This window comes from Prinia subflava, chromosome Z, assembly GCF_021018805.1.
Source record: "Prinia subflava isolate CZ2003 ecotype Zambia chromosome Z, Cam_Psub_1.2, whole genome shotgun sequence".
NCBI classification, from domain to species: Eukaryota; Metazoa; Chordata; class Aves; order Passeriformes; family Cisticolidae; genus Prinia; species Prinia subflava.
This window is the reverse complement of record NC_086283.1, coordinates 96204564-96216484: the sequence shown is the minus strand read 5'-3', so window position 1 is coordinate 96216484 and position 11921 is coordinate 96204564. Positions and strand designations below refer to the sequence as shown.

Here is an 11921-nt window from a genome sequence, read left to right as displayed (position 1 = left end):
AACTTCTCTTTCACCCCTTCAATTCTCTCACAGGTTTTGATGTGATTCTTCTGTCTCCCTCAAGACTAAGAAACATATTCTTGTTTACATTGGAGAGATCTCAGCTAACCATAGAAAACAACCTGACCTATACAGAAAATATCTTGTGTCATTCAGGAGGTACAGGTGTGTAGTGGCAGCCCTGTGTCAAACTCTGAGAAAGGTAGATCCACTTGTGAGGGGCTGATGGCAGCACTGATCAGGCACTGCATCCCTGGCCAGAGGAGGGATGGGGTGACGTGGCCAGTGCTCAGCTCCAGCCTCTGCAGCAGGGAAGAGTTCTGGGCCCCCCAGCAGTGGTGCAGGTGGAGAAGACACAACATCAGGACGTTCCCTGCCTCACAGCTGTGGCTGCTTGTGGAGCCAAGGGTTACCTCCCAGCCAAACTGAAGGCCTCCCTTGCTTCTTGCAGGCAAATGGGCAAGTAAAAATATATGGAGGTTGGGGCACTAGTCCTGAAAAGCCAGCACACCTGAGAGCAGGAATTACCCCTTATTGCCAGGATCAAGAGAAAAATTAATTTGTGTAGCACGGGCTAATTTAGTTGCCAAAGCACTAAAAGAAGTTAACTGGATAGAGCAGTTGTAGAAAGTATACAAATAAATGCTTACATGCCTATGTAGTGAATAGCTACCCCTCTGCTGCTACAAATGAAGAAAACTGGATATAACCCAGTCATACCATGCAAAGGATCTCCTTCATTGGGTCTACTCCTGCCTTCCAAGCCAAGCACTTACAGTATTACCTGGTGTAGGGATTGCACAGGTTCAAGACCCTCTGAGGGCCACGTGATTATGGTATAGGACATAAAAGTGAAATCTGAGGTCCTTCAGCTTTGCCAGAGTGACACAGTCCTTTCTTTAGCTCACAGAAAAATGAGAGCTTTCAATATTTGCCTATCCTGTCATTGTTTCTCTTCTAGTCACCAAATTTGTGTGCTCTAGGAAGTCTCCTTGCCACTGCTTTTACCTCAGAGATAATCAATTCCTGTAAGCAGGCAAGTAATGAAATAGACCACTTTGGGACAAACCTATAGATACTTATATGGCTTTACATTGTGACATCTGGGCCTGAATAGAGCATTCTGTTGGCCTAGTACTGAAGAACACCTTTCAGGCCCTTCTCAGATATTTTTAATGAAATAAGCCAGAAGTTGTTGCTTTTAATTTCTGGAAAATGCTGCTTCTTAAATTTACATTTGACGCTTAAGCATATTTATTCTAAATTAGTATTAATGCTTTCTGCACTGTAAGCTCATGTCTAGCTCCTGTGCAGTTTCCTGTTTCAAATCAGTTAGCTTCAAAACTTGCTTCTTGATTGGAAGAGGTGGATTTCATGAAATGTAATCTATTCCCCTAGCTGTGCCATTTCCCTTTACTGGCAGATGATCTCATCTAGCAATAAATTGACTCTTTGATACATTCAGGCCCTTTACAAAATGTATTTTGCACTTGTTTTTTTTACCTTTGGTTTTTTCAAGCTCTTCTTTCATCAGATGTAATCATTTCTCATATTGTTTTCTCTTACAGAATAAATAAATCATTACTAGTTATGTTTGTTGTTTGCACTGTAACAATCTTTTGCAGAATTCAGTGCAAGGATTGGAATAAAATATTCAAACCATACACAACAGCTATATTTAGGAATTAGCCATATTAATAAAGATATTCTGACCTACTGTGAGAGTCACACTGATCATGACTCACTGCTATGACTTCTCAACATTATTAAACGAATTATGAAAAAGGACCTCGATACTCAACCTTTACATATTGTTCTTCACTGGAGTTTGCCCATGACTGATTAACTCCTGATATGTGTGTATCAGAAATGTAATACACCTTGAAATACTAATTTCTTTGCATAGCATTTTTCCTAGAGGGTTTTTACCAAAGTATTTTAAAGTTACATAATCCACTTGCAAAGCACAAGACGGAAAAATAAAACACAAGAACAAAGAGTGAGAGAAACAGATTTGAGCCTCAGAGAGAATCACTCTGAAAATAAATGATGAGTCAGGTAAGTGAATATATATGAGACAGTGTGAAGTTATAGCAAATTATGTGACAGACGTAGGGTGAAGGGGCTCAGAGAACACCAGTATAATCTAAGCAGGACAATTACAGCAAAGCACAGAGTCAAGATCTTCTTCCTGGGCAGCATCAGGGCAGTAATTAAGTTTAAGCTTAATAAAGGCACCTTTTAACTCATATGCTATGTGATCCTTTAAATTTACTTGAATAGAACCATATAGAACCATTTCCAGAAACAGATGTAACACACTTACAATGTGACATATGGACATATATGCAAAATATATCCATTTGGTGATTAAAGAATCATAAAATGGATTAGGTTAGAAGGGACCTTAAACAACCCAACAAAGGGTTTCAACCCTTTGTCATGGGCAGGAAGCCTTTCCACTAGATAAGGTTGCTCAAAGTGCCATCCAAGCTAGCCTTGGACATTTCCAGGGATGGGGCACCCGTAACTTTTTTGGGTAACCTGAAGCAGTTCCTCATCACCCTCACTGTATAGAATTTCATCCTAGTATCTAATCTGAACCTACATTCTTTCAGTTTGAAGACCTTACTCCTTGTCCTATCACTGCAGTTCCTGAAGAGGAGCCCCTCTCTGCCTCCCTTGTAGGCCACGTTCAGATCCTGTACTGCTGTTATGAGGTCTTCATGGAACCTTCTCTTCTCCAGGCTGAACAGCCCCAACTTTCTCAGCTTGTCTTTGCAGGGGAGGTGCTCCAGTCCTCTTCCAGGCCAGCTTCATGGCTTCCTCTGGACTCACTCCAGCAGGTCCCTGTCCCTCTGTGCTGGACCCCAGAGCTGGTGCAGCCCTGCAGGTGGGCTCTGAGTAGAGCAGAGGGGCAGAATCCCCTCCCTGCCCTGCTGCCCATGGGGCTGTGGCTGCAGCCCAGGACACGTTTGGCTCTCTGGGCTGTGAGCATACACTGCTGGTTAGTGTTGAATTTTTCATCAACCATCAACCCCAAGGCCTTCTCTGCAGGGTTCCTCTCAATCACTTATATATAAATATACCAAAATGGAACTACTGACTTTATAAGGTAAAATTTTAATACAAATTTACCATTTTCTAATCCTTCATCACTTACTAGTCTCATAATTCTGCTTGCTAAGGATACCTAAGTCCTGGCTCACTGTTACTTTTCATATGCTTTTACCATGAAATCATTGCATTTGCTACTGTTAGAACAATTTCCAACTCTCATTACAATGTTTCCTTTCAGTGTCTCACATAAATGCCTGTTCAAATGAGAACTTGTATTTTTACCCTAAAGCCAGCAACAATTTTTGGAACAGGCAAGGTCAGGTGTACTCAAAACACTCTTCAAAGTAATAACATACTTTGTACAAACAAGTTGACGTAAGAATGAGGAAAAATGAATAAACTCATTTTTATCTTTAGTGTTTTATTCTGTAGGTTAAAATTTGATGCACAGAGGTTCCAATTCATGTCATGCATTTCAAAGCATACCTGCCTGAATGATTTTTAAGCTGTGGCTGGGATCTGATGGGGTTTGCTTTCAGCATGGATCCCCTTTCAGAACTCTATGGTTGGAGCTATCTAATGCCTGAGTTTCCAGTTCTTTCAAAACTCTGAAGGCTGTACCCAGAGTGCAATCCACCTAAGCTTTTGTTTGGCCTTATTCCAGAGGTGTGACAAGGAATGTGGCTGTGTGCTGGCTGGTCAGTGCAGCAACAGACAGGCAAGAGCTGAGATGGAGCAAGGGAGGATGTAATGAGAGAACATCAATTCCAGAAGCCTCAGGTATCTGGCATTACACACGGTAAGAAACAACTGCTAAAAACCAATGAAAGCACAATGTTTCTAAGTAATCCCAAGAATATGTAGAAAGTGTATTAAAGCCTGTACTATACAAGGGCACTTTAAGCCTTACTTTCTCAGGGCATGTTTAAAAGCTGAACACAAACTCATCTCAGGCTGATGACACACAAACAGTTTCAGTGGCATACCAAAACTGTGGGAAGACACTGCTGTGAAAATCAGACCAGAGCTATCCAGGACACGTATCAGTGAAGGATGTTTGCTAACCTGAGAGTGCTCTGTGGACTCGTAAAAGCAACGTGGATCTGTTTCCTCTGATAAAAATAGCAATTCACATCAGACAGATGTGAAATTCTAAGGGTCATCCCAATCCAGCACCTTCAGGGCAGTCTAACTTACACATTCATCTGGCATATTCAGTGAATATAGCACAAGTTGCACATGTGAACTACTCACTTGCTGATAATGTTTCCCTTTTCTCTAAATTAAGATGATGCACTATAGCTCACCTGTAACTTCTGGGTCAGAGAATCCCTCTGTGCCTGGAGCTCTCTGGCATTTTCAATTTCTTGTTTCAATCCTTCTATTTCCTAAGGGAGAAGAAACAACCTTGCTAGCAATGTATTACCTGGCTTGGCCTCAGTGCTGGTAATCTGGCTGCTGCTTCTTCTTCTGAGCAAGTCATTGCAACAATATCAAAACTGGCAGTTGGCTACTGCCCATCAGAGAACACAAAATGTAAGCCCTGCTCCCAATACTTCTGAATCACAGTCCCAAAACAGCAACTCCATTGTGAATGGAAAACAATAGACATAAACATTTTCTTTTGTAAAAGTCCAAGTTTTCTTTCCCCCCCAAACAGATATGAAATAATTTCTGACAGAAAAATTAGGGTCCCTTGTAATTAAAAAAACAAATTTATATTTCAGATTCTATTACAATCTACTCTTCTCCATTTTTTCAAGAAAAAAAATCCAATTTTCAAAATTAAACTGCTTATTATGTCACCAGCAGCAGGACAGAACATTAAAAAAAAAAAAAAAAGCCTATTTTGATTGATTTCTGTAAAAAGACAATCTAAAATAAATGGCATTTTAAATTCAGCAATTAGAAAATAATAAGCTATAACAATAAGAAAAACAGATTAAATAATGAACAGAAGAGAAACCTGTTCTTAGCTTACTTTCAGGAGACAAGAATAGAAACAGTTAACGAAACGAAAAGGTATCAAACTTTAAACTATTAAGTACTCTTGTCCAGATGGGCATATTCACCTCCCAGAACTCCTTTTGGCAAAATTTCTTTGCAGCCAACAGCTCAGCATAACTCAAAAGCAAATAGGCAACAAAATGAAAAACATTACCAAGGTGAGCCTGATCTATTAAGTATGAGGGAGTTTGGAAAAGGCTTTGTTCCATTTTGAGAGATATTTTGTAATGACTATGCCTCCCCTGCATCCTCCTTGGGAACACCTCAGAGCACTGAGGGAAGCCTTGGCAAGTCACACTGACCCTCCAAGCACCCATGCCAATGCCCACATTCTCTTACATTGGGCAAATAATTCTTCCTGTGCAGCTGCTTTCATCTCCTTTTTCCATCCATAAAGGGGTGATCCTTGATCCTTCTGTGGCACAGATATGCTTTCCTCTAGGACCTATGCCAATGCAGGTGTTACTCCAATTCTTTTGATTTACTTGCTGCTGGTCCAGGCCAAGGCACATGGCACAATAAATACCAAGTTTCAGGCTGAGGGCTTGGCATGTGTTTAAGGAAATGCTGATCTTATGGACCATAAAGGTCAGCTTTATTAACAGAGCCTGAAAAATAGACTGGCTGGACAAAGGCATTGATCTATTGCTTGTTTCAAACCCTATTCTCCAGAAAAAAAGAAAGCATGCCTGCAACAGCTTCCTCTCTTAGAGAATCTGGACTGAATCAGTGTGATGACTGCCCTGTGGAAACCACTTATGACTTACTTTTGCAAAGAGAGATGTTTGATAAAAGCAAACAGGAAAACATGATATTTCTTTTTTTGCTATCCAGACACCCAGCTCTATATTGGACTGATAGAATTATATAAATGGACTGATGTAATTACATAAATGAAAAATTGCAAAGAAGCTGAGAAAAGTATTTACTTTGTAACATTTACAGTAAATAATTCCGTATCTAGCAGCCATCACAAGCTTAATATTGAAAGGCTTTACAAATTATGCAACAGAAAAGCAAAAAATAAACATTAGCAGGTACCTCTTCTTTTTTCTTCAGTGTAGACTCTAATTCCTGTATTGTCTGGTTTAATTCTGTTTTATGTGTGTGGACTGCATTGGCTTGACTGCTCACACACTCTAGCTCAGTCACCTGTTGAAATAGGTAGAAGAAACACAGACAGAATTAATTGCAACACATTCAAGGTACTATTACTTCTTCGCATCAATAGCTGCCTTTGAAATACACCCTAACTTCTAGATGAGTTCTGTTGATTAAAATGGTGAAGGTGTTCTTACAAAGTTAGCATAACACTCGATAAGATATTGTTATGTAAGTGGTTGCTATGAACTCCTGGAAACAAAAAAAAATCATTTGTTGTAGGCTGAAAAGAATACTAATTAAAACTTATACTAATTATTGAAAGTTTTGAGAAAGTTCTGAATTACCACTTGATGACTAAACACAGATCTGTCTAACTAACCTCTCCATCTGACACTTTTTAATGTTCTACCACCTTACTAAGCCATAATGTTCACACACTTCCTAGAAAGCCAATTAACATTTCACAGCATCACTTTCTGACTCGGCATCAACAGTGTAATAGCAGATACTCAGCCACCAAAGTACAGCTGCCAGCTTCTAACTTTCCCTAACAATGGAGCTCATCTCTCAGTCACAAAGGTAACAGCTAATGTCACAATTTGGATTTGCTCGGTTCCCCTTTTATCAGCAGACAGCAAGCATGCTCCATATGCCCTTGGATAAGTTAAGATACCTGGCAGTGGTATGCACTTCTGGTTTATTTTATAATCAAAAGGATGCTGATATTCTGCCACTCATAGATAAACAGTTTCAAAAAACAGCTTCTGCATCAAAGAAACAAAATCCATGCAGCTAGAGTCTACACAGAAAAGTCTCTGTTCATGTACCTTTCACATTACAATCAGAATATTGGAGAACTCTCACACACCACATGTCTGCCTGGATGTGTGCACTAAAACATTTTTCTTTAAAAACTAAAACCTAATGACAAATTTTTCTCCAGAAGCTATAAGCCTGTCAATCCTAACACGTATTTTTCAGCAGAGCTGCACCACGTGCCTACAAATCTGGCCCAGAAACTCCTTTGAACAAAGTACTAGTTAATTCTGCAACAAAAAACCTTTACCACTCTATTCTTGGAGAGGCAGCCATTAGACAGAGGGCTGATATTTTCCAAGACAATTTTATTTCTTACATAAAATAATATCTCAGGCAACCAAGGTTGCTGCTCTCCAGCACCAATGTCCCCATGTTAATAAAGCCACTGAGATACCAGTAATTTCAGACTCTGCACTATTTGTAGGATCAAAAGGTAGATTACTGAATCAAGTCCAAGGGAAGTCAAGATGAAATACAAGGAAATTAAAACAACTTCTCCTTTCTGAATCACAGGCCACAAACATCTCCTCTGCAATAGTCATGATGAATGTAGGTTCTTTGGCTGGAAAGCTATTGGTTAGACATTTTTGCACATGAGGTTTATAACGGAGAGAACTGAGATCAGCATAAATTCTTGGCAGGAGGTAAAAGGAAGGAGGGAATAGGGTATATGTAGCTTGGTAATGCACCATGCCCCGTATCCCCCATAGAACTTTCTTATTTGCTGGTATTGTCCCAAAAGGAATAGCAGTGCTCATGACAAAAAGGAATAGTAATTTGCTTAGTTTTATAAGCCACTGAGCATTACAACTGAAGACTTAGATGATCTTCTCAATTACACATCTGTATCTGTATTTAGATTCTTAGAATACTGTTACAGTGTTCACCACTGCTATTACACAAACAAGAACTGGAACATATCAATGTCTGCACAGTGTCTGACCTAGCATCTTGTCAGAGCAAGAATCAGAAAGGCACAGAGCAATTTAGGCTGGAAAGGGACTGGTGACCATCTGGCCAAGGCCTCCTGCTCAAAATAGGGCTGATTTTGAGGTCAAATTTTCTTGCTCAGGGTCTTGCCCAGTCAAGAATCCTTCACTGTCAAGCAGAATTGCCACAGTTCTGACATTTCAGGTTTATGAAGAGCTCTAGCTCTTTCCTAAGTTTTGCTGGAACTGTCAAACTCACTCACCCCTTTCACCTTCAGCCCTTCTGATGCTTGACTTCTCAAACATTTCCAAACTTTCCTGCTGAGATGTTGAATAGTGACTTCCAAGAAAACAATCTCTCTTTTAAAGCTGTTGCACTCAGCAAGACCCACTGTCCCTTACCAAGCACTGGCACAGAATGCTCACTTTACACAAAACCTCAGCTGGAGAGACAAAAGTAAGCCCAGTCCCCAAACTACTCTGTCCTACTACCTCATGCCTTGAAGCAAGCCTGCAGAGGTCTCTCATCCTGTGACTAAGGAAGCATTTGGACTCCCACTGTTCTCCATATGCTTTCCTCTGGAGTGGTACACATAGAGAGGATGCATGTACTGGTGCAAGCTTGGAGTCCAAGGGGCTGATGAATAGAACTGTTGAATGAAATGTTACTGCTCTAGGTTGCATCCATTACTGCTGGTTAAAAACATCTCCTGCAGCAGCCCTGCCATAGCTCATGTGAATACCCCCAAGTACACTCTGGTCCACACTGGCTCAACATACTTATTAAAATTGCTTAAGCAAACAGAGATGATTATTCTTAAGCAGAACAGGCTGTGCTCCACAACCTTCTTGCCAGCAGAGGCAACTGCTCTCAGAAGGACAATTAATTACCAGCACTAAAAGGGCTGTAATGTCTTACTCTAGTCCAGCTTTTCTCTGGGCAAACATCCATCTCTTACTGATTATGCAAGAAAATAATGTTCAACTGTTTTGTTTACTGTTGATTGAAAACTCACTAAGTTGGGAAAGAACAAACTCAATTAAAAAACTGAGTTACTTTAATCAGTCCTTTTTAAATGCCCACTCCTACAGAGATCTGAAAAGATGTCAAATATCTTCATGCTTTTATCTTCTTGAATGTACCTATAAAGAAGAAAAGCATATTGTGACCCTTTCAAAAAGATCTGTAGAGTAAGATGGGCTGGAAAATTATGTGATATAAAGAATATGCAATTGAAAACAGAAGTAACAAAAGATAAAGCTCTAGGCAAAAATATGGACAGCATTTACTTGTTCTGTTTCTTGTTTCAAATTGCATTTAATTTTCTCATGACCAGTGGTCCAAAAATCATTACAAGTAACTGTTTATGCATTATGCACAGAAGAGGGCATACAAGGGAGTTAAAGTGCTTTAGCCTGACCTTTCCACAGGCTATTATCACAGATATCTCCTCATTCAGTGTTTCAGGTTTAAAAGCAAGGCTCAATCAATCCTTCAAACCCTTTCACAGCAGTATCCAGCAATGTACCTGTGATTACACCTCATTTTGAGTACAGAATTCAGACTGAAAGAACAGTCTTTGAGCAGTAACTGAATAAACAAAGTCCCGCTATTGTGCTACCATAAGACTGCTCTGACTTGCATATCTGAAAACGTCGATAACTCTGGCTTTGTATTTGAGACTAAAAAAGAAAAAGGTACTCTTCTTTAGCCTCTGTTTCTTTATTTTGCATTTATCATCCAGGTAACAATTGCATGTAAGGAAAATATTCTGAAAAGGCTTTTTAGTGAGTATTTAGTGTGCAAACTCTTCTAGCATGTGGACGCCTTAACTGCCTGCTTCAGTATGAAACACATCAGCTGAAGTAAGACAGCAAGGCAACTTCTGGTAGAGCCTAGACCTCCTAGCAGAGGCCCTTCTAGAGTTTTCTAGAAATCTTAGTCTAGGTCCAACAACCTCCTATAAATGCAGGAGGATTCCAGGAAGAGGTTTTCATTGCAGCAGAGAGCTAGCACACTGGGCTGTGGGGAAGACTGGAGGAGTGAGGCTTCAGGCCACATAACACAACAAGGAGTAACAGCCTTGGTGTGAGCTTACGACTGCGACTACCCAAAGCCTCAGAAAATTGGAAAGACTCTCAAGAAAATTCTGACCACAGAAATTTACTTTGAATGTGGAGATTTGAGGTAGATAGAAGCAAAGAAGTGGGAATGACACAAATATTTTGAGTGGTGACCTGCCCTAGGCAATTATTGACTAAATGATTCTGTGCTGTGTTTGCTCCAGCTGGACTAGTTTTTTCAAACCACCTTCTTGAGATGAATTGTACAATTCAGTACCAACAGATCATGAAATACCTTTTTAACTATATACAGAAGTTATTCCAACCTCTACAGAAAGACAAAGCGAAACAGATTAGAACACAGAATCCATCACACAACTGTAGAATAATTCAGTTTGGAGAAGACCCTTAAGATCATTGAGCCCAACAGTTAACCCACATCTCCAAGTACCACATCTACATGTCTCTCAAACACCTCCAAGGATGGTGACTACACCACTTCCCTGGAAAGCCTGTTCCAATGCTTGACAACCCTTTCTGTGAAGAAAGTTTTCCTGCTAACTAAACTAAAACTGGCACAACTCAAGGCCATTTCCCCTGGTCCTTTTGCTTGTTATTTGGGTGAAGAGACCACCCTCCACCTACAGCCTCCTTCCAGGCAGTTGTAGAGAATGATAAAGTCCTCTCTGAGTCTCCTTTTCTCCAGGTTAAACACCCCCAGCTCCCTCAGTTGCTCCTCACAGGACTTGTGCTCCAGACCCTTCCCCAACTCCACTGCCCTGCTCTGGACTCATTCCAGCACCAACATAAGCTTCCTGAACTGAGAGGCACAAAACTGCACACAGGGTTTGAGCTGTGGCCTCACCAGTGCCCAGCACAGGGGACAATCCCTGCCCTGGCCCTGCTGGCCACACCACTGCTGATCCAGGCCAGGATGCCCTTGGCCTTCTTGGCCCCCTGGGCACTGCTGCCTCATGTTCAGCTGCTGTCACAGCACCCCCAGGTCCTTTCCAGCCCCTCTGCCCCAGCCTGTGGCCCTGCCTGGGGCTGTTGTGAGCCAAGGGCAGGAGCCAGCCCTGGGCCTTGTTGAACCTCACCCCATTGGCCTCAGCCATGATCCAGCGTGTGCAGATCCCTCTGCAGAGCCTGCCTGCCCTCCAGCAGATCAGCACTGCCACCCAGACTGGTGTCATCTCTGAACTGAGGCTGCACCTGATCCCCTCATTCAGGTCACTGATAAAGACATTAAACAGGGCTGGCCCTGTACTGAGCCCTGGGGAGCAGCACTGGGGACTGAGCACCAGCTGGATCCAACTCCCCTCACCACTCTCTGGGCCTGCCTGTCCAAACAGTTTTTTTCCCATATTAGCAACATATATTCAGTGTGGCTGTACCCTGTTTTCTGTACCTGACACTACTAACTTCTGGTTTCTATATTGTATTTCCCCCCTTTTATTTACTGTAAATGCGATATCCAAGAATTACTAGGCCAAGTTCCAGTGCAAAACATACAGAGTGCTCACATGCAAAACTGAATTTAAATATTAATTATGTATTTTTATCTGATAAGGTTACATTCATAAAAAGATTGTAACTATGACTGTGACACTATTGTTCCATGAATAATTGAAGATGAACTTCTCACAAAGAAAAAGGAGCCCTTTGCCTTCCATAAGGAAAAGAGAAATGTTATTTCATGGATCAGCAAAACTGGATAACTGCCTAAATATATGCAGAGAAAACTTCTCTAACTGTAGACAGTTTGTAATGGTAGACAGTACTAAGAAGCACAACAGCATGCAACAAGCTAATCATAAAAATTATTCCAGTGTAGGTTTCAAGAATAAAAAGTTCTGGAAAGATTTTTGACGTTAAGAAATGTGAAAATGCAGAAAACAAGGGAAATTGCTTTTCAAGGTTGATTCTGAAGGAACAAAA

At 40.9% G+C, this 11921-nt stretch overlaps 1 protein-coding gene across 2 annotated transcripts in view; it reads right to left on the bottom strand.

The window, feature by feature from the left end:
* Nucleotides 1-11921, bottom strand: part of HOMER1 (homer scaffold protein 1) — a 94911-nt gene that overhangs the window by 11167 nt on the left and 71823 nt on the right. For both annotated transcript variants that reach the window (XM_063422921.1, XM_063422920.1), the window contains exons 7-8: nucleotides 6109-6219; nucleotides 4368-4448 (exon numbers count right to left, since the gene is read on the bottom strand). In XM_063422921.1, the coding sequence (XP_063278991.1) occupies nucleotides 4368-4448; nucleotides 6109-6219 (192 nt within the window). The remainder of the gene's footprint in view (nucleotides 1-4367; nucleotides 4449-6108; nucleotides 6220-11921) is intronic.